The 24,039-nt window shown below is 41.0% G+C and overlaps 1 protein-coding gene across 2 annotated transcripts in view; it reads right to left on the reverse strand.

Annotated features, from left to right (window-relative positions):
- The window catches only part of MYO1D (myosin ID), a 359,179-nt gene that overhangs the window by 194,943 nt on the left and 140,197 nt on the right, over positions 1-24,039 (reverse strand). For both annotated transcript variants that reach the window (XM_030296022.2, XM_030296023.1), the window contains exons 15-16: positions 20,669-20,835; positions 10,163-10,370 (exon numbers count right to left, since the gene is read on the reverse strand). In XM_030296022.2, the coding sequence (XP_030151882.1) occupies positions 10,163-10,370; positions 20,669-20,835 (375 nt within the window). The remainder of the gene's footprint in view (positions 1-10,162; positions 10,371-20,668; positions 20,836-24,039) is intronic.

Below are 24,039 nucleotides of genomic sequence, written 5' to 3' on the forward strand. Positions count from 1 at the left end.
TTCTTTTTTTTTTTTTAAACATCTATTCTTGATTTTGAAAGTACTCTTCTTAACACAACAGAAATAGATGGAAACCTCCTTCACATGCTCAAATGTATCCACCTCCATCAGTGGCATGCAAAAATAGAAACCCACTAGAAGGAGCACCTGGTTGGTTCAGTGAGTTAAGCGTGTGACTTCGACTCAGGTCACGATCTCATGGTTCGTGAGTTCGAGCCCCACGTAGGGCTCTCTGCTGAAAGATCAGAGTCTGGAGCCTGCTTCAGATTCTGTCTCTGTCTCTCTCTACACCTCCCCTGCTTATGCTCTATTTCTCTGTCTCTGTCTCTCTCTCAAATATAAATATTTATTTTTAAAAAAATTTTAATGTTTATTTTTTAGAGAGAGAGAGAGAGAGAGAAAGAGACAGAGAGACAGAGCATGAGCAGGGGAGGGGCAGAGAGAGAGAGGGAAACACAGAATCTGAAGCAGGCTCCAGGCTCTGAGCTGTCAGCACAGAGCCCGACGCGGGGCTCAAACTCATGAACCGCGAGATCAAGACCTGAGCCGAAGTTGGATGCTTAACCGACTGAGTCACCCAGGTGCCCCTATAAAATAAACATTTAAAAAAATTAAAAAAGAAAAGAAAAGAAACTCACTAGAAGCATTCCCCATAAATTCAGGAACACTTCAAGGATGTCCATTATCACCATTCCAGGAAATTTCACAAAGGAGGTTTTGCAGCAGTGTGGTCCCTTCCCCATAACGCGACTGCCAGTTTGAGGGCAGTGGCTCAGAAATACAGCTAATCCTCACAAGAGCAAGAAGAAATTTTCCCATGTGCCATCTCCAAAGGACTCTGGACTTTACATGCTTCTGTATGTCCTTTATCAAACATTATATACAATGTGTTCAAATACTGCTGACTTATTGAAGATCACTATCCTACAATTCCATCCTGAACTCCACATAAAATTGGAAACAACAATCACATGTGAGGTTAGCCCACATTTTGAATATTTTTATCTCACTAGCTTGAGGTCTTTTCCTCCTTCATCAGCTTTATCAAAACCTTTTTCACACTCACATATTTTCCACCCTTTCTTCCCCACTCATTCCTTTGTTTCCCATACCTGCTTATGAGACTGTGCCAATTTTTCTAAGACCTGATAATCAAACCACTACCATCTTCTAATCAGGAAGCTACCGTTCAAGCAAAAAGAAAATTCTACGAGCCTATGAACTTCAGGAGGCCAATGGATCTGAATCCTTAGAGCGTGAGGCTTCTATTATTTCCTGTAAAAACACATCTACAGTTTCACATAATTGTAATAGAAGACTTCCAATTGACTTTAGACTCAAACTTGACTGTGTCCCTGACAATTCCTAGTGCCATGGGTGCTACAAGGTTTGAGCCACATTTAGGAAACAATAAACACTGGGAAACCCATGGCATGTAGTGTGAAGCAGGTCAGGAGCTGGCAGCTGTGGAATTCATGAGCTATAATCCCAAGGTACCCACAATTGCTTGGAGGAAAATGATTAAAGCCTTAAGATATTCCTTTAAGAAAGAATGCCTATGGTTAGTAGCCTTCAGTATGTGACGTAAGGGCCTTGAGCTCATAACTACACCACGGCACACTGGAAAGGATAATTCCATTCCTACAGCTAGGATCAAAGCTGTGCGAGCTGAAATGATCTCAGTGACCATTAAGACCACTGTCTACAATCAATTTAGACGCCCTTTAAGAAAGGGCTCATTCCCTCAAATGAAGACACAATTCACAAAGGCACTATCTTATAGATGGATCGAGAAAGCCACTATTCAAATCCATCAACCGATTCCAAATTTGTTAATGGCCACACAACAGATACATTTCTCTAATCCTTTTCCATCTCCCTTTGAGAATCCGTCTTTCATATCACCTTATGTGACAATTTTGATCTTGCCCTATGATTCCCTAAAATGAGAATATAAATTTAAAACTACACATGCACCAAAAACAAGAAGGGAGAGTTTCTTGAGGGAAGCCAAACTCTACTTCTCTTCTAAGACAGCAACGTATTTTAAACTAAATGGGTACAGAATATTAGAGAATCATGACTCTTTGTAATGCATTTGGTATGAGATTTTCATTAAGAATTTCATTAGGAACTACTGTCTTCTTTCAGGATTTCCCAATTTATGCAACAGATAAGCATCTTATTTTCTGAGAATTAATGAATACAGCATATAGAAGAGAAATAGTAAGAAAAGCCCAAACCAGAAAAATCCAACCTGAAGACTGAAAAAAGCTGAAACAACAAGATCAGCTGGGACAGACAGGCCTCACAACACACGTGCTCATTACACATGTCAGCTCAGCCCCGTGTGCTCGCTGCTGAGCTGACTGCTGATCTCTCAGCACCTCCTTGCTTAAAGCTGTAATTCTGAAATCTTTAAATAGTGTCTTCAGTGCTGCCTGGAAACACCATCTTATTTGGTCTCTCATTCAAATGTGATGTAAGGAACACACACACACACACACACACACACACACACACACCCTCAAATGTAGAGGGTAGGTGGGTAAGTGAAACAATTGTGTACTGTGAAAGAAACCGAAGTATGACCTTTAAAAAAATCTCACTGGCCATTCTGATTCTTTTCCTATGGTGATGCAGAGAGGTATACACAACTGGGGTTTTGCATAAAAAGCTTTTTTCAGCAGTCAGGCAAGACATTCAGGTTTCATGTCATTCAGAAAGGGTGTTTATAAGACTAAAAATATCCAGTGCTTCAGTGAGTCAAGCTCTTTCATGCATTAGCTGGTGGGAGTATAAACTGGTCCAATCTTTCTGGAAGACATCTGACAAAGGGGACAGAAAATCTTAAAAGTGCGTATCTTTTAAACCGAAAATTTTGTGCCTGAGAATTTATTCTGAGAAAATAATTAAGGATGATTACTAGTACTTACTAGTAGCAGGAATAGCAGTACGAGTAGTAATAACAATAGCTAACATGTATTGAATTCTGGGTCAGACACTGCAGACCTGTGCACTGAAGCGGGACCTAGAGAGTGAAAAACTGGAGAAACCTAAACATCTGGTAATAGCACATTGATTGAGGAAGTTCTAGTAAATCCTATTAAGGGCTAAGGCAGCTATTATGAATATGCAAATAAAAATTTACACACATAAAGACAGAACAAAAAAGTTTACACAAGAATATGGCATGATTTAATTTATATTTAATATAAAATTATATTTTAAAAATATAAAATTATTTCTATGTTTTTCATCTTCCTACATGAAAACTTGTACTGCTACTACTTATGTACTATAAAACAATAAAAGTCTTGGAACTCTAGATGTCTTTTTTTTTTTTTTTTAATTTTTTTTTTTTCAATGTTTATTTATTTTTGGGACAGAGAGAGACAGAGCATGAACGGGGGAGGGGCAGAGAGAGAGGGAAACACAGAATCGGAAGCAGGCTCCAGGCTCTGAGCCATCAGCCCAGAGCCTGACGCGGGGCTCGAACTCGCGGAGCGCGAGATCGTGACCTGGCTGAAGTCGGACGCTTAACCGACTGCGCCACCCAGGCGCCCCCTAGATGTCTTTTTTAAGATGGTCATTTCTTAAAAAAAACCCAAGATATCTGGAGCAATCTCACAGATCTCCTAAAATGTCAAGCATATGACTAAGTATATGATGGAAAACAGGACGCACTAAACAGATCATCTGTAATTCTTGATACTGAATGCTTAGTGGTTTAGATAGTGACAGTGTAGAACTATACATTTTTTACAAATCAGAAAGCAATGCAATTTGTATCTCTTCTGCAGTCTCTGTGGTTATGCAGTTTATTTCTTTAAGAACAACTGTTTTGGGAGCGCCTGGCTGGTTCACTCAGAGGAGTGTGAGACCCTTAATCTTGGGGTCGTGAGTTCAAGCCCCACGTTGGGTGTAGTGATTAGTTAAATAAAAATTAAAAGAAAAAAAGAACAATTTTGGAGGTTCTGGTTTTGGTCAACATCATTGATTTTGCCTCTTCCAACTTGCCATTACATTTCTATTAAGGTACAGAAACAGTATGACAATACACTGAAAGCTAGTTCTCACAAGTTAAAAACTGTAACACAGTATGACACTGGCATAGGAATTGTTAATGGAATAAAATAGTGAGTTCTGAAAACAGACTCAAGTATATATGGGAATTTATTATTAGACAAAAGCAAAATTTCAATATAGTGGGAAAAAGAGGAATTTTTAAATAAACTGGATTAGAACAGCTGGTTTTTAATTTGGAACAAAACAGAGCTGGACCCTTAGATAACACCATGTATAAAAACTAAATCCCAGAACCATAACTTTTTTTTTGAAGAAACTCAAAGATATAAAGAAAAAAAAAGATAAGACCTATTAAGTGAAAAATTTCATGTCAAAGAGTATACCATAAGTGGAGTCAATGACAAATGATAGCCTAGGAAAAACACCTGCAATAATAAAGATAATCGCTCCCACAAATTCATAAGAAGACAAAGAACCCAATAGAAAACTGGGCCAAGGATGTGCATAAGCAAGTAACAGAAAAGGCAATCCCGAAAGACCAACAAATACACCTTGTCATGAGAATACAAAATTAAAGTAGCAACGAGATATCATTTCTTATTGATAAGAATGGGAAAAATTCAAAAGCCTGGTAAAAGTCACTGTGGTTAAAAAAAAATTAGGGAGGGAAGCCTGGGTGGCTCAGCCCATTGAGTGTCTGACTTCGGCTCAGGTTATGATCTCGAGGTTTGTGAATTTGAGCCCCACATCCTGCTCTGCTCCTGACAGCTCAGCTCAGAGCTCGGAGCCTGGAGCCTGCTTCAGATTCTCTGTCTCCCTCTCTCTGTCGCTCCCCTGCTTGTGCACGTTCTCTCTCTCTCAAAAATAAATAAATAAACTTAAAAAAAAATTAGGGAAAAGAAGTTCACTTACATTGTGGGCTACAAAATGTGAACTGTTTATATGGATGATGATTACAAATATAATATATACCCTTCAACCAACAATCTTGCTCATGGGAATCCAGTGCACAGAATGAAGGCATTAGCTGGGAATGCAACCTGGTGCAGCCACTCTGGAAAACAGTATGGGGGTTCCTCAAAAAACTAAAATGGAACTACTCTATGACCCAGCAATTGCACTACTAGGTATTTAACCAAGGGATGCAGGTGTGCTGTTTTGAAGGGACACATGCACCCCCATGTTTATAGCAGCACTATCAACAACAGCCAAAGTATGGAAAGAGCCCAAATGTCCACCGATGGATGACTGGATAAAGAAGATGTGGTATATATATATACACAATGGAGTATTACTTGTAGCAATCAAAAAGAATGAAGGGTATTATGCTAAGCGAAATTAGTCAGAGAAAGACAAATGTCATATGACTTCACTCATATGAGGACTTTAAGATACAAAACAGATGAACATAAGGGAAGCAAAAATAATATAAAACAGGGAAGGGGAAAAAACATAACAGCTTCCTAAAAATAGAGAACAGAGGGTTGCTGGAGGGGTTGTGGGAGGGGGGGATGGGCTAAGTGGGTAAGGGGCATTAAGGAATCTACTCCTGAAATCATTGTTGCACCATATGCTAACTTGGATGTAAATTAAAAAATAAATAAATTATTAAAAAAAAATGAAGGCATTAGCATTGAAGTATTGGTGCATAGGATGAAGTATTCCTATATGTATAAGGAAGTCTATTAAAAGTATGGAAGATTTGGGGGTGTCCAGAAAAGAGTTAACACAGCAGGCCTGAGACTGTACCCTTAGAAAGGCCTGCTTCCTTTTTTTTTTTTTTTTTTTTAATTTTTTCCCCATTTATTTTTTGAGAGACAGAGCACAAGTGGGGGAGGGGTAGAGAGAGAAGGAGACACAGAATCCAAAGCAGGCTCCAGGCTCTGAGCTGTCAGCACAGAGCCCCACGCAGGGCCCAAACCCACAAACCGTGAGACCATGACCTGAGCTGAAGTTGGACGCCCAACCGACTGAGCCACCCAGCCACCCCTAGAAAGGTCTGCTTCCAAAGTTGGCCCTTGGCTAGTATCATGTCTGGGAACTTGACTGGAAAACAATTTTACATGCTGATATAAAACTTTCCCTAAATGGTTAAGAGTGGCTCGATGCGGTTACACTGCTTGTGCAAAGAATGAGGTTTATGCTAAATGCCTGATTTTCTTCTGGGTATCTGGGACTTGGGTACATGTTAGGCAGAGGGTGCCTACATAATGAATCTCCAGTAAAAATTTTGAGCACCGAGTCTCCATTGAGCTTCTCTGGTAGATAACACTTTGCACATGCTGTCACAATCCATCTCTGGAGGAATTAAGCATGTCCTGTGCAACTCCATAGGGAAAGAACTCTTGGAAGCTTGGTCCTAATTTTCTCGGGATTTTGCCCCATTTGCCTTTTCCCTTTGCTGATTTTGCTTTGCATCCTTTTGCTGTAATAACTTTTCCTCATGAGCACAACTATATCCTGTTAGTCCTTTTAGTGAATCACGAAAACTGGAAATGGTCTTGGGGACCCTGTGACACAGGTGGTGAGAAGTGGGCAGGCAGAGATGGTAAATGTGGGGAAAGAGAGTAACAAAATATTATTAAAAAGTCACCATGTGAACCACGACGTCATTTATTTTATAGCATATATGCTTGAATATATGCACAGAAAGATATTAGCAAGGATGGGCACCACAATGTTAATGGTTTGTTACCTCTGGATGGTGGGATTTTAGGTTATTTTCCATGATTTCTCTTATGTTTTTCTATATGCTTTGAATTTGTTTTTCAAAGTGTACAATAAGTACACTTTCAAAGTGTACAATAAGTACACTTTAATCATATAATCAGAAAAATATATAAAGCTATTTTTTATTTAAAAAGGAAATAAAAGTCAATTGTTAGATGATTCTGGTTTAAAATAGCATTTCCTAATGCTGCCTCTCTTCACTTCCTGTTCCATTTCTATAAGGTTACAGAAAAAATAAAAACACATATCACGTAAAAAGTTAGGTAGTTAATGACCTATTCCCAGAAGCTGAGAGAAATTTCCAATAATTTTATGGCTTGTGGAGTTGGTTTAAAGAACATAATCAGTAGATCACCTAGGATGGCCTGCCTGAGAATTCAGAGGAAGATCCTTATTTCCTGCTTCACTGCTTTATGTTTAAGAAATGCAAGATCTAGGGGCGCCTGGGTGGCGCAGTCGGTTAAGCGTCCGACTTCAGCCAGGTCACGATCTCGCGGTCCGGGAGTTCAAGCCCCGCGTCAGGCTCTGGGCTGATGGCTCAGAGCCTGGAGCCTGTTTCCGATTCTGTGTCTCCCTCTCTCTCTGCCCCTCCCCCGTTCATGCTCTGTCTCTCTCTGTCCCAAAAAAAAACGTTGAAAAAAAAATTAAAAAAAAAAAAAAAAGAAATGCAAGATCTATATCACAGAGAAGACTGGACAGCTTTTCCTCCATGGCACGGGTGATGGCTTCTGAAGTAGCCATCCTTTCTCTTTTAGAATCTCCCCTAAGTAGAAACTGTAGTTTCTCATCAGAAACAAAGCAGAGGTACTGTAGAGAGGACAAAGAGTCATAGTAGGTGAGAATACGTACTGTACAAGAGCTGGCTCGTGGGGCTGGGGGCGCCATCTTTGATTAGCAGAACTGCCGCAGACTAAAGTCTGTGGGACACTGTCAACTGAGGAGGTGAACAACCTGCCAGTGGAGACTTAAGAACAGGATTCTATCAGTCATCAGGTGGACAGAAAGTGAGTTCAGGGTAGGGCAACTAAATAATGTATGTTCTATACCGTGACACTTCAGAGAGCGAAACTAACAGTTATGAGAGACAACAGGCACGAACCAGGACTGTCCCAAACAAATGGAGAGAGACGGTCACTGTCCTTCAGGGCCAAACCCTGAGCCCAAGTCAATCTCTTGAATAGGTATAAAGGAGAAAAACAAAGTATCAGATCTGCAAAAAGAACGACAACAAAAAACATCACTGGTAAGTACTGAAGATCACTGAAGATCAACATAAAGGATTTAAATATACAGAGGAACAAGATGCAGGCAAATAATTTACCATGGCAGACAGAAAACAGACACCAACTGCATAACACAGATCTGAGTAAAGGCAATACAAGAAACAAAACAAAACAACAGTTAATAGAAAAACTGTTTCAGGATGAAATGGAATTTAGTGTGCTACTCCAAAAGATTTTCTGAGTTCTAGGCAAAATACATGAAAGAGACCTAAACTTAGAAACCTGTTGGCAATTGGGAAGGAAGAGAAAACCTTCATTATTTGCACATGATATAATCAATTCCCCAGAAAAACTAACAGGATCAACAAAGGTTTCATTCTGGATACAGATAAACCAACATAAGCCCATATTATTTCTCTGTACCAACAATGACATGTAAAAAATTCACAGCAGTAACAAAAACAATCTAGGAATTAACCATGAATTCATAAGGCCTCTCCCTAAATCTAAAGGTCAAAGAAATGATTTAAAGAAGCCCATTTTGTACTCTTAAGATGATTTAATACTATCAAAATGTTAATTCTTTCAAATTAATCTATAAATTCAATGCAATCCTAATAAAAATTATTGTTGAATTTAATTGTTTTATTTTGCAAAATCAAGGTCTATGTATAGGTTAATCCACCTTCATAAAGAAGAGTAGCGAAGACAACTTATTCTACTATCCACTAAGACATACTGCAATAAAAACCATGTGGCATCAATGTAAAAATGGGCAACTGTATAAATACAACATTCAGAGATGGAATATATACAATGACAGTTGTTAAGTGCTGCCCCGCAAATCAATGGGAAAAGGTCACACTGTTTAGTAGATGGTACTGAGAAAACGGTTCACTATACTGAAGAAAATGAAACTGGATACCTACGTAAAACCAAATATGTAGACAGGTTCTAAATGAATTCAAGATCTAAATGTGGAAGATCCAAGTATACAGGTCAGTGGAGAAAACAGAGGCTAGTGTCTTTGTGACTTGGAGACAAGGAGAGCCTTCCTCAACAAACCATAAGGCAAAGAATTGATTACATCAAAATTAAGTATTCTCTTCAACAAAGCATACGACAGATACAGTTCATGAGAACACCTACAGAATAGAATGTATTTAAAATGTCTAACGTGAAAAAGTGATTAATGTCCAAAATATTCAAGGAATTCCCACTAATCAACAAGAAAATGATGCCAGCTCCAGGAGAAAAACAGACAAAGGATACAAACTGGCAGTTTATAGGAAGACCCCAAAAGCAAGCAAGCATTTAATGAGATGCTCAGGTTCAATGGTAACCAGAGAAATACAAAGTAAAAGAACAATGAGATATTATACCTATCAGTCTTGCAAAATTGAGGTGGCTAGAAGGTACGAGTCAGGATGCGGGCACTCGGTAACTCCCACAGGGAGCTGGTGGCCATGCAAACTGGGAGTCCTCCCGGGGAGAAAACGGGCACTATTTATACCAATCAGGTCTATGTACACCCTATGGCCCAGCAGCTTTTCTCCTGGTACGTATCCCACAGAAAATTCTCGCAGAGGCACAAGAGTTTTAAAAATACCCATCTATAACTTTTTATCTTAAAATGGCCCATATGGAAGGTATGGAAATAGGTATGGCATACAAGAAGAAAAACATGAGTGAGTGAATGAAGTGAGAAGGGGGCCCTGCGCAGAATTATGACAGATACTACAATCCACTGAGCTTTACGTCACTACCCCACTCTTGAGTCAAGTGCTGGTGGTGGGTAATGACGGGTGAGGAGGGGGTGTCAAACACATTGACAAAACTTCTGAATTACAAGGTAAAAAAAAAAAAAAAGCCCTTTACCCAGTTAAGCTGAGGGAAAAAACTCAGAAAATAACAAGAGACAGAAAGCTGGCTGCTTCAGACATCCCTCCAACTTTAAATATCAGAAGATAAAATACCTTGAGTTTTGAGGATAGAATAATTTTGAGCTCAGGCAGCCAAATAAATTTCCCATGTGTGAAGACAACAGAAAACATTGTAAGATATGCACCGATACAAAGAATATACCATCATGAACATTTCTTGAATCAAAGAAAACATTCAATAAATTTTTGAGAACATAAAAGCAAGAGCTGATCCTTATATATAAAACATAAAACTACCTTTTGTAGAAAGAGGACAATCCTCACAAGCATCTGGGCACGGAGTTCTTCCAAGGTAAACAGTGTTCGGGGTGTTCGAATGAAAATTTTGGTTTTCCCATAAGCCACATCATCCTGAAAACCACAATGTTCAACCAGCTTCTTGACGGCCTCTTTGTCTGAAGGGAGGTCATGGTTGGGCCAGGTGAATTCAGAGATCATCTTGTATCTGTGTGAACAGGGCATATGTTAATGGAGAAAACCTTATGGTCTCAACAGATACAGAAAAACTATTCAAAAATATTCAATAAATTCAAGACATTTCATAGAAAAACAACTTAGTAATGAATTCTATTCATTAATCTGATAAGAATGTAGAAAAAGACTTTAATAGATACAATACTCCTTCATGATAACAACTCTTACTAAGCCAGAAGAGTATTTTCTTAATTTAATACAGGCTCACCTACCAAGAACTTACAGCAAATATCATTCATAAATGGGTTACCTTTGCAAATTCTCTCATAAACAGAAATAAGACAAGGGATACCCCAATCATGGCATTAGTGAGAACCATAAATAAACTGGTATATGATTGGGGAAGGAACAAAATGAACATTATGACCTGCTTCAGAGGAAATCAAGCAGATTTGCAGATAAACACTATTATCACTAAAAGAAAACCAAGCATATAAGATCAATACACAAAAGCAAATTGTGTTTCTAGGTGCAAGCAGCCATGTTGGCCCCTCGTAAGGTGGCTCACTACACACCAGCTTCTCAGGAATGAAACTGAGCAAGAGTCACAGCCTGCTTTCAAAAGCGACATTCTAGGGGCATATGGGTGGCTCAGTCGGTTAAGCGTCCAGCTCTTGATTGTGACTCAGGTCATGATCTCACGCTTTGTGAGAGCGAGACCTACGCTGTCATCATGGAGCCTGCTTGGGATTCTCTCTCTCCCTCTCTCCCTGTCCCTCCTTTGCTCTCTCTCTGTCTCTCTCTCAAAATAAAGAAAACTTTGAAAAAAGTGACATTCTATTACTTCTGCCACTGGGAGGGGATTACCAAGGGTGTGAGTACAGAGAGGTGGGGATCTCTGAAGGCTGGGGCCATCTCAGAAGGCTGCCTACCACAGCACTGTTTTCCCCCAGTGCCAAGTTGTTTACTACATGTAGCCAAATTTAGTAATTTTTTTTTCATATATTACGTCTGAATTTTAATCCATAGCAAGAAAGGCTCTCTTCCTACTCAGGCGACAGAATAATTCACTTATGTGTTCTTCTAGTAGTTGGATGCTTTCATTGTCTACATTTAAATCTTTCAGCCATGTGGGGTTTATTTTGGTATACGGTGTGAGAAATGGATCCAACTTTAATCTTTTGTCAAGTGGTCACCCAACTGTTCTAACACTATTTACTAAAAAGTCCCATCTTTCTCCCTGTGATTTAATATGCCATTTTAATCATATACTAAATTGTTGTATGTACTTCAGTTTATTTCTAGTTATTATTATTATCACAGACATTCTGGTCTGTTTCACTGCCTTGTTCATCTGTGCATCAGTCCCCTTTTGTTTTGTTTTTGAGAGAGACAGTGTGAGTGGGGGAGGGGCAGAGAGAGGGAGGAAGAGAGAAACCCAAGCAGGCTCTGCACCACCCACCAGCACAGAGCCTGAGGCGATGCCCAAACTCATGAACTACAAAATCATGATCTGAGCCAAAGCAGAGTTGCAAGCTCAACCGACTGAAACCCAGGCACCCCAGTCCCATGTGGTTTTAATCACAGATGTCTTAAAGTATTTTTTAATACCTGATGGTCTCTCCTCATCCTTTTGTTTTTAAAGGGTCTTTCTAGCTACTCCTGCATGTTTATTTTTCGATATGACCTTTAGAATCAATTTGCATAGTTTCCAGAGGAAAATAATCACAAACAAACAAAGAAATCCTTGCTGGCATTTTTACTGGGTTCCCACATTAAATTCATTAAATTTATCTATGATGTGGAACTGTCTCATCTAAGAACAAGGGATATCTTTCCATTTGTGCAAGTCTACTCTTGTGCTTCTTGGGAGTCTTTAAATGGCCTTCCCAGGTTTTACACATTTCTTGTTGAGATAACACAGACATCTAAGTGGCTTCTAATCCCTTCTTCTTGATTTATCTCTCTTTTCTTAGATTCCATGACACCATGCTCTCCCTGGTTTCCTTCTGTCTCTCTGGATATTTCTTCTCAGTCTCATTTTCTGGCTACTTCTCCTCCATTACTGGACCCCAAAATGTTGGTGCAGCCCAGGGCTCGTAATAGGTCCTGTTCTACATAAACCTCTCCACATGACCTCATCTATTCCATCCACTTTGTTTGTGTGTGTGTGTGTGTGTGTGTGTGTGTGTGTGTGTGAGAGAGAGAGAGAGAGAGAGAGAGAGAGAGAGAGAGAGAGAGAGAAAGCAAGCAGGAAAAGGGCAAAGTGAGAGAGAATCCCAAGCAGGCCCCACACTGCCAGCACAGGGCTCTACTCAGGGCTCAAACTCACAAACCATGAAATTATGACCTGAGCTGAAATCACGAGTCAGATGCTTAACTGACTGAGCCACCCAGATGCCCCTCTATCCACTTTAGTTTTCAATTCATGAATTTATTATCCATGCCAAGCTCTCAATTCTGAGCTTCAGATGCATACATACAACGCCTACATAAATCTTGAGGGCATTTTATATTTCTCTTTCACTCTTTCCCACTTCAATGCCCTCAGTTACTAAAGCCAAAATCCCGTGAATTGTAATTTGATCCCTTCCCTTCTCTATCCGTCCTTCTAATTCATCATCAAATTCTTTTGGGTCTACCTCCAAAATATATTTAAAATTCAACTATTCTCATCTTTACGGCCACAATCCTAATTCAAGCCACCATCAAGTTTACTGCTATAGACTCCTGAATTGTTTTCCATTTCTTCCCCAATCCATTCTGTATGCTCAGCTGCCTCAGTGGTTTTCTAAAAAGCCATACATCATTTTTATCTTTTACTGCTCTCCTCTTTTAGCACAATACTCCAATCACCCTGGACTTCTCTAGGGACCTATAATGTGGTTGCCTCTTTCCGGCTTCAAAGCCTTTGCATATGCTGTTCCCATTGCCTCCAATGCTTGTTAATCCACTCCTTGAAAGGCTGGCTCCTTCTAATCCTTGAGTCTTTTCTTCTTTCATCGACCATCAATCCCCATTATTCCTCTCTATACACTTAAAAGCCTATTCACCTGCCCCATAGGGAGAGAAACAGAAACCAAATACAAGCATTCAACTATGAAGACAGAGGTAATACACCATATGAAGAAAGGAAACAAAATCAGAAGCATCCCAAATTCATTATAAAACTGGAATAAGAGTCAACATCTGGGCTATAATACAGGTAGTGATGGTGTGTTTGAAGTTTTAGGCACACTGTAGAAACTGGAAGCAACTTCTCTGCCATAGCGCTCAGCTAAGGTGTTCTTCCTTTCTTCCCAGTCGATAAAATGGCATGGACCCCAGTTCTCCAGGAAACCAGCATCCTGAACTTGTGGATTAAAAAGCTGAACTCCTGTGCTTCCTGACAACTGGTATTATCTCCCTGAAAGACTTTAGCAGGTTATCAGAACATTTAAACTCCTTCTCTTTTTTCAATAAAAGAAATAAAAACAAGGAAAAGTGACAAGTAAAAATTTAGGTTCAATCCCAGCTTCAAAAAATCTGTAAAATTTCAGAGTGGAAATATTATTTTTTTCTCCTAACATCATTGGAAACATTAGTCCAATGTCCTTCCTACACACCATCTATCCCACCCCATGTCATACTGTTAATTCGTTCAGTCAGTATGACAATAAAATAAAATGGCAATTTCTCAACTTGAACAAATTCATTTTATGTAAAGTGGATGATAAACAGTCTGCAGAGTAGAAAGGGGCTATTTTTCCCAGATGCATACCGCACTGTCTCATATGACACCCTTTCTAGATGATTCTAGAGAGGACCTAATCTCAACTCACATAATCATCAATTACGTAGACTTGTCTTTCCACAATTCCGTCTTTTAAAAGTTTAATACATTTATTATGATTATTAGTATGTTTCAGGTTTCCCAACTTCTTTCATATTTTCTATTAGTTGTGCTTTCTGTTTGCTTTTTACCATTTTCTCTTGAATAGACTTGAGTTTCCTTCATTTCATTTTATTTTCTCCTTTGATTTGAGAGCCATCCATTCAACTGTGAGGCAATGCACTGTTAAAGATGGTGGGCTCAGAAGTCAACTACTCAAGTTCAAATATGGCTCCACCACGTCCTGGCTCTGTGACCTGGGGCAATTTCTTAACCTTCCTGTGCCTCAGTTTCCTCATCTGCATAAAATGGGGGGTACCATCTTCTCCTTATCTGGTTGTCACCAGTGACTTAACTACATGCAGAGCTCTCAAAACAGTGCCTAGTTCTCTCTCTGCCCCTCCCCCACTCACATGCATGTAGGTACTCCTGCACTCTCTCTCTCAAAATAAACTTTTGAAAAAAAAAAAGAAAAACAGTGCCTAGTATATACAGTGAGCACTTCACAATGTTAGCCACTATTATCATTATCTTAATATTTTTAATATCTAAAAGTTATATATTTATATGAAAATATATGCTTATTTTTTCCTGTCTAGTTAATTATCATCTATATCCTTCCCATAAACAGCACAAAAGTCTTTACTTCTTTATATTTCTCATCCCAATTTTAATTTTTGTTCCAGATTATTACCAAAGACTCCCCCCCCCACCGCGCTTACAGTTGATACGTGTTTAGAGGCAACAAAAGTTTTACTGATTTGTTCAATATTACTTTTTGCATTCCATTTTTCTCTTTTGCATTTATTTTTCCTTTTGCTCTAGAAGACTTTTTAGAGAGGATCTATGAAATACTAAACTCTTTGAACCTATATATGTCAGAAAATATTTTTATTGTACTCAGACTCTTTTAAATTTTTTTTTTCAACGTTTTTTATTTATTTTTGGGACAGAGAGAGACAGAGCATGAACGGGGGAGGGGCAGAGAGAGAGGGAGACACAGAATCGGAAACAGGCTCCAGGCTCCGAGCCATCGGCCCAGAGCCTGACGCGGGGCTCGAACTCACGGACCGCGAGATCGTGACCTGGCTGAAGTCGGACGCTTAACCGACTGCGCCACCCAGGCGCCCCCGTACTCAGACTCTTAAATGATAATTTGGCATGGAATAAAATTCTAAGAATAAAGTTCACTTCCCCTCACTGTCAAGATATTGCCGCTTTGTCTATTTGCATCAAATGTTGCTAATGAGAAGTCTGATATCCATATGATTCTCATTCCCTGGTAGTATTTTTTGTCTCTTTTTTTTTTAGGAGCTCTAAGTATCTCTCTTTATCTCTTACCATTCTAAAAGTGAACATAATGTACTTAGGTTTCATTTTTTTTTTAAATTCACATGCTTTACACTGAAGGCATTCTTTCAGTTTGAAGATTTCTGTCTTTTTTTTGGGTCAGGAAAATTCCTGGCCACCGTTTGTTCATACAGTGCGTGCCCCCTCTTCTCTCCGCTCCTCTCGCTCCTGCTGAACAGGTGTTGGCACTCTTGGATGAAGCTTATGTACTGTCTGAGCTTTCTTTAGCATCTCCCATCTCATTTTCTCTGTCGTGAGATCTGGAAGAAGTCTTCAAACTTGATCTTCCAGCTCACTAATTTGCTTTTTAAAAGAAGTTTAATTTTTTTTAATTGTGGCAAAATTTACATGCAGTAAAATGCACACATTTAGGTATACAACTCATCAAGTTTTGAACAATGTATACACCCTTAAAACTGACATCCGTTAAGATGCAGAATATCTCCACAATCTCAGAGAGCTCCTGGCTCTCCTTCTCCATCAATTTCCCCACTCCAGAACTCACACCTGTCCTGGTTCCTATCTGTTCTTGAACTTCATATAAGTGGCAGCATAAAGTATGTATTCTTTTGTGACTTATCTTTTTTCTCAATATAATGTGTTATTCATTCCCTCTAACGCTGGTTAGTAGCCACTGTACAATTACCCAACAAGTTGCTGACTCATTCTCCTACTGATGGGTAATTCTCTCTTCAGTTGTGTTTATTCTGAATGTGTTTAATCTCTAATGATTCTTTTTAAAAAATTTATTTATTTTGAGAGAGACAGAGAGAGCAAGCAGGGGAGGGGCAGAGAAAGAGAGGGAGAGAGAGAATCCCAAGCAGACTCCACACTATCAGCTCAGAGCCCGATGTGGGGCTCGAACTCACAAACCGCAAGATCATGACCTGAGCTGAAACCAAGAGTTCAGACGCTTAACCAACTGAGCCACCCAGGTGCCCCTCTAATGATTCTTTTCAATATTTACCTGTTCTTGTTTCTAACTTCATATTCCTATTATAGGACCATAATTTCTCTCCTTCATCTCTCTGAAAATATTAAACAGGCTTGTTCCAATGCCATTTACTCCTTGGTCTGATTCCTCAGGGGTGAGGTTCTGCATCTGTTGAGATTACTGTCTCTTTTTCATTGTCTGGTCTCTCTCAGACATTTGGCTGTGATCTCGTCTACTTCCATAGAGTCCTTCTGTGTACATCTTGGCCTTGGTTGGCCTCTAGTCAAGTGGCTACTGTTGCTTCCTGGGTGTTGGCCATTGTGCCTACGATGTCTCCCTTATCCTGGTCACTGTGGCAAACTCCAGCACAGCAGCCGGGATGGCTTCCTGAACGGCAAAGGCAGTCTTTCCTTAAAACTGCAACCTTGGTTATACCTGGGTCTTCACATCTGTTTCACATCAGATTTAGGAGGGAGTCCTATTTCCAAGTTCACTGAGACCCCCCCCGCCCCCCGCCTTCTTGATTCCATGGCGTGGTTGTGCATTTTCTTGGTTTTAAAGACACACAATTTACATTATTTGGGAACATCAGATGTTCTTGGGGTAGAAGTGGATTTAAGCTTACACTGCTAAGACCGCCATTATTTGAAATTCACAGGTTCTTTCTGATCTTTCCTATTGTATTTTTATGTATGTTTTAGAAAACATATTCCCATCCTTATGGCATGTGTCTCATGCCAAGAAACAAACACACCAAACCCTCCTGAGTTGAATGTAGAAGATATGTATGCACTTACAAAATTCCTTCTCTCCTCCAAGTCAAGCTTGCTTGCTTACTGTTGTCTTACCTCAGCTACTCTCCACGGCTCATGGAGTCGGATCATGTGTTTCATGATCACACATTTTCGGTTCAGCCCCATCCTATAGTTACCCAGCCCCCACCCTGCTCATTTTAATTTCTGATTTTTTTATGGGTGGTAACAAAATAACAAATTCTGACTGAGCAGTTGCTACAATTCTAAGAATAATAACAGCAGACAAGCAATCTCTCTAACATAATTCTACACTGTTTGAAATCAAGACTCAGAATGAACACATCTCTATTCATGAAAACATTCCAACTTTACAGCCTCAATAAGCAAATGAAACACCAAGTCTAAAGAACAGTATGATTTTAATAAGGAAGATGGTCAGTTTTGAGCATGACCTTTTGATCGATGTCAAATCAAATTCGAATTTTCCAGGCTACTGTGCTTTACTCATTCTAGGGGGTCTCCATTTAGCGCAATCTCTTTCACCTCTGTGCAAAAGCAGCTGAACACTGGTGGAGAAAAACAGTAACGATGGTCGCCTCACTGTCCATTTATAACCTCAGATCTCACACGGACGCTCAGATCTTCCTGGTGGCAATCCTTCCGTATGAACCTGTGCTTTCCCACTCTCCAAAATGAGATTTCCTACTTCGCCTCAAACCTCCCACACCACCCCTCCTTGTCCTCACTCTCCACTCCTGGTCTCGCCTCATACTTGATTAAGGACACAGAAGCAGTCAGATAGGAACATGTTCATCAGCCAGCTTTTGGGCCTTTCTGCGTATTCTCTGTCTTTTGTGCTGTTGCTATGGGGGAAGTGTCCCCGCTCTGACCTAGAGCTGACAAACCTTCCACCTGTGCTTGGGATTCTGAGCCTTGCCTTCGCAGGGATATCATGGTGATGACAATGACCTCCCTTTCTCCTGCACCACCAGGTTCTCCGTCTGTTCCGCATCAGCCCCACCTGCATACATTCCCTAGTGTCTCCTGACCTCACATCCCACTCCTGCTCCTGCTTCCTTCCATTCTTCCTGCCCTCATTCATGGCATGGATACTTGAGTTGTCTACGGGCATCTGGCCTCTCACTTCGCCTTCCCAACCTGTTCAGATCGGGTTCTGCACAACCTATTCTCCCTTGACCCCTATGTTGCCAAATCTAATGCTTAAGCTTCTGCCTTTATCTTACTTGATTGCGCAGCAACATTTGATCTGGCGACTCTGCTTTTTCTTTTTGAAATACCATCTTCTTTCGGCTTCTGTGACATAACCCTCCCCTGGCATCTCATCTATCTCACTGGTTGCTCCTTCTCTTCTCTTCGGTGGTTCCTTCCTGTCAGATCGCACAGGATCTGAATGGGCTCCTTCTCATGTATCCAGCTCTAAGACTTTATATAGGACGTCTACATTAACTACTCCAGCATCTCATCTCCAGCCTGCGCTTCCTCCCGGAGCTCCAGATATGTGTGTTTAGTAACTTACTTAATGTTTCTACCTAGATTTTTAGTAGCCATTTCAAACCTAATGGTCAACAGACAAATCTCAATTCTGTCTTTGCCCTGTTCCACGACCTCCTCAAGCTTCTCTCTTACCCTGTCTTTTGTCAGCATATGGCACTATGCTTACCCAGATGCTCATGCCAAAACCTAATTGTCACCCTCTGTTCCTCTCTATTCCTCTCTTATCCAGCCAATCCGTGAGCAAGCCTTGCCAACTTTCCCCTAAGACATACCTCAAATCTGTCCATACCCTTGGATCTGTAAGAATCTCTTGCTCAAGGTGCTATCAAGCCCCCTTCCCTGGGCTCCTACAGTGACATCCCTAAATGTCACCTCGCTTCCTATCCACACAGCAGCCACAGTATCTCCTCAGATAACCGTAAGATTGTGTTGCTCCTGGCTTCAAATCCACCAACGGGTTCCCACCACATTTAGCCAAAATCGCAACTGTTTAGTCTGGATTACAGAATTTGACATGATCTGGCCCCTGTCCACCTCTCTCATTTCATCTTACACCACTGCCCTGTCTGTGAGCAGCCTCCAACCACACGGCTACATTTGCTACCTAACATACCACACTTACCACTACAGTAGAGCCTTTCTCTCACTGTTCCCTCTGCCCTACCTGCTCCTCTCTCTGACCTTTGTATGGCTAGTTCCTGTCAGCATCATCTCCTTAGAGACTCTTCTGACCAACCAATATTTTATCTATTTATTCACATTTTGTGGAATCTGTAGTCTGTAGAAAATGTTCAATGAATGTTTTTAGATAAATAAACAGATGGAATTTAAAGGGACTTGATGAGTCCCAGTTGTCCACTATCATCATCATGACTAACAATAAATAACAGCAGTGATGATATCTTACATACAGTGAATGACTGCTATATGTCAGGTTCTATTTTAAATTTTTTTTTTAATGTTTATTTATTTTTGAGAGAGACAGAGAAAGAATGCGAGTGGGTTAGGGGCAGAGAGAGAGAGGGAGACACAGAATCCGAAGCAGGCTCCAGGCTCTGGGCTGTCAGTACAGAGCCTGATACGGGGCTCGAACTCACGAGCCGTGAGATCATGACCTGAGCTGAAGTCGGACGCTCAACCGACTGAGCCACCCAGGCGCCCCATGCCAGGTTCTATTCTAAGTGCTTTATAGATATAGATATATAGATATGGATATGGATATGGGTATAGATATAATCTTATTTAATGCTCCAGAAACCCTAAAAAGTAGTTACTATTATTACCCCCATTTTATACATGAGGAAACAGAGGCATTGAAAGATTAGGTGATTTGCCCAAGGTTAAAAAGCTAAGAAATAGCAAGGCCAGGATTCAAACCAGGTAGGCTAATTTCAAGGTCTTCATGATTAATTGCTTAATATTTTGTTGTTATGATAATTACTAATACTGGTAATGACAAAGCAGCATTAATTGAGCATCCATTATGTGCCAGGCACCTAGCTTTTTTACTTAGGCTAATTTAATGAGGTAGTATTATTATACTCATTTTATGGATGCAGAAACAGAGTCGGACATTAAATTTCTGGCCTAAGATCACACAGCAAATGAGTGGCATACCCCGGATTCCAACCCAGATGTGCCTCTGAGTCCATGATCTTCCTCCCATGCTATACGGCCCACATCTTCTCCCCAAAGAATGAATCTTTTCACACGGCCCATAAACCGCAGACTCAGGGAGAGTCTCCTGCTGACTCTGAGAAAGTCTTTCATATTTGCGCTTCCCTCAACTCTTCCTCTTTCAACAGATATTTACACTATCTGACACGTGCTGACGAAGCGTCACACACGGGGAGCACTCCGGAGTTCTCAGGGTCTGCCAGGTTCTTTGTTTAGTCCATTCTCACCTGTGAAGAAACTTCTCGTAGGTCTGGCGGAAGGCAAACCCCGCCCGCCGCACCCTCACATTTTCCAGTAGTCCAAGATACTCTACTTGGTGGCGACAGCGCTCATCGTCAAATATCTGTGGGGATTTCTTGTCATTGGGTTTGATGCAACGTACATAATAGGGCTCCTAAAGAAATAAATCAACAAATGGTAAGTTTCACTGGAGAAAAATCCCAAACTAAGGATGCTAACGTGTAATTAGTGTTAATTGTGTCAAATTAAGCTCAGTGCCTCCAATTTCTCAGACATAAACTTGGGAATAGTTATTCTTCCTTCTCCTTCAAGACTGGAAGTTCTTGTGCATTTAGCTAAAATTTTGCTTTATTATATTCTAGGAATCATCAGGAATTGTAGAAAGGGGATAAAACTAAGGGGTAAACAGTTGAGACATGTAAACATTGAGTTTACGTGTCTTGACAGAAAGAAGGTTAAAAAGTACAAGAGTAATTTAATAGAAAGAGGCAGGAGCCGTGCTAAAGATGAACTGCCATGAAGAATGTGCAACGTAAGCACAGCCCTGGCACATGGCAAGTGCTCCATAGTGTCAGCCACCATCATCACCACCACTGACATCATCATAGTAGTTTGTGCTTTTGAAAACGAGATTAAAATTTATAAGGAGAGAAGTTGCAAAACCTCCTGTAGGTGTCAGGGACTCTAAGAAAGAGCCTAGCAAGAAACCCCTCCCTTTGGGCCAATTAAGTTTTGTACCATGCATCAGATCATAACTCCTTTTAAGTATAAAACTGTGCTGGCATAGATCCTGGTCTGCTGAAGGTAACAAATTATCACTGGATGAATCAAGGAGGTCAAATGTATCCTACTTGCAGAGTAAAGAGTTACGTTCCCTTCTCTGATCTATTACCTAGCAGACACACACAGATGCACTTTAATGAAGAGATAGAGTCTTCTGTAGATAATTAGGCAATTTTGAGCTCCACTGTGGGCTGGAGGTAAAAAGTAGTAGTAAATAATTTAAGAAGTAGGAGAGATTTGAAGAATGAGAAGTTACTTGCATTCTGAACGGAGTGAGTTTTCAACATCTACACAGGAAGCTCCAAGTATAGACTTATCATGCTACTTTCCATGATGAAAAAAGAGTGCCACTTTCTTCCTTCTTCTAGGCCCTACTGTATTGGTTTTCTATTGCTGCTGCTGCAGATTACCACGGAGACTGCTTAAAAGCACAAAGTTGAGGGGCGCCTGGGTGGCGCAGTCGGTTAAGCATCCGACTTCAGCCAGGTCACGATCCCACGGTCCGTGAGTTCGAGCCCCACGTCGGGCTCTGGGCTGATGGCTCAGAGCCTGGAGCCTGTTTCCGATTCTGTGTCTCCCTCTCTCTCTGCCCCTCCCCCGTTCATGCTCTGTCTCTCTCTGTCCCAAAAATAAATAAACGTTGAAAAAAAAATTAAAAAAAAAAGCACAAAGTTGAACAAAAATCAAAACAGCTGCACTAACGCTCCAGTGAGGTTGGATCTTAAAGGAACCTTCTTCGTCTCTTGAGCAAACCTCCCTCCTCCCTTCTTAGCCTTTTGCTCCAGGAACCTGGTACCAGCCTAAAGACACGAGGAAGAGGGCTGGTATCACCTACACAACTGCTGTCAGAACAGGCTAGATCCTGTGTTTCCCTATGAAACGCCCCAGCCCCTTCCTCCGGGAGGGCTTGCAGTTTTTGAAGGCCCTGGCCTGCTGCGCAATAAAGCTGTCATTCCCCTTTATCCCAAACTCTGTCTTCGAGTTATACTTCGGCTCCGAAACACGGAGGTTGCTTTTCGACAGCACCACAAATTTAGTGGCTTAAAACAAAACAAATTTATTCTCATACAGTTATGGAGGTCAGCAGTCTAAGATGGTTCTCGCTGGGCTAAAAATCCTGGTGTCAGCAGGGCTCTTGTTTTCTAGAGACTCTTAGAGAGAACCCACTTTTTTATCTTTTCCAGCTTCTAGAGGCTGCCCACATTTCTTGGCTTATGGCCTCCTTCCATCTTGAAAGCCAGTAATGAACAGCCTGTTGAGTCTTTTGAATGATATACCATCTCCCTGGTTCTGACTCTTCTGCATCCTTCTTTCCCTTTGAAGGACTCTTAAATTTACATAGCGCCTACTTGGATAATGCAGGAGAATGTCTTTATTTTGAGGTCGAAAATCAGCAGTCTTTACTCCATCTGCAACCTTCATTCCACCTTGTCATGCAACATAACATGTTTACATGTTCTGGGGAGTCAGGCATGGACAACCTTGGGGGGCTCTAATAAAATCTCAACTCCCCACCCCCGCCTCTCTGTACTTTGTTCCAGGTTTCTACCACAGAACTTCTAAAACCCTTGGAATTTCCTCAGTGGTAGGAGTATCTTTGTTATGCTAATGAAACAACTCAGACCCCGTTCCCAGACAGCTCCAGGACAAGGGGGGGGGGGGGGGGGGGGGTAATCATCACAAAAACCCTCCACAGGATTAGAGGGATGGGACTTTCAGCAGCCTGACCTCCAGGGAGGGGAGGAAGGCTGCAGGTTGAGTCCAATCACAGACTCAAGATTTCACCAGTCATGCTTAGGTCATAAAACCCCGATTTAAAAAAACTCAGACACCGAGGCTCCAAGGAGCTTTCTGGTTGGCGAACATATTATCCAATGGGGAGGGTGATGGACCCTATCTCCACAGGGGCAGAGGCTCTTGCTCTCCGGATGCCCAGACCCTCCAGACCTTGTTGCTCTGTGTATCTCTTCATCTGGCTGTTCTGGGTAGTTAGTGTCAGGATTGAACTGAATTGTAGGACACTCTGTTGGGGTCACAGAGACCTGGAGCTGAAATGCAGAGCCCATTATTCTGCCTAGCATACCTGCCTCTTTTCATCACATCTGTGGCAGATTTATTTATTTATTTATTTATTTTAATTTTTTTTTTTTTTCAACGTTTATTTATTTTTGGGACAGAGAGAGACAGAGCATGAACGGGGGAGGGGCAGAGAGAGAGGGAGACACAGAATCGGAAACAGGCTCCAGGCTCTGAGCCATCAGCCCAGAGCCTGACGCGGGGCTCGAACTCACGGACCGCGAGATCGTGACCTGGCTGAAGTCGGACGCTTAACCGACTGCGCCACCCAGGCGCCCCCATCTGTGGCAGATTTAAAAAACAAACAGCTTTTTGCTGTACCTCCCAACGAGAGGCGAATTTTCCACCCCACTCCTGGGATCTGGGCTGCCCTTGTGATGTGTCTTACCCAACAGAATATGGCAGAAGTGATACTGGGTTATTTGTGGAGACTCATCCTTGAGAGGCTTTGAACTTTTGGAACACTTCTTCCATCATGTGAAGAAATCCAGGACTAAAA

This window comes from Lynx canadensis, chromosome E1 (assembly GCF_007474595.2).
Source record: "Lynx canadensis isolate LIC74 chromosome E1, mLynCan4.pri.v2, whole genome shotgun sequence".
NCBI lineage: Eukaryota > Metazoa > Chordata > Mammalia > Carnivora > Felidae > Lynx > Lynx canadensis.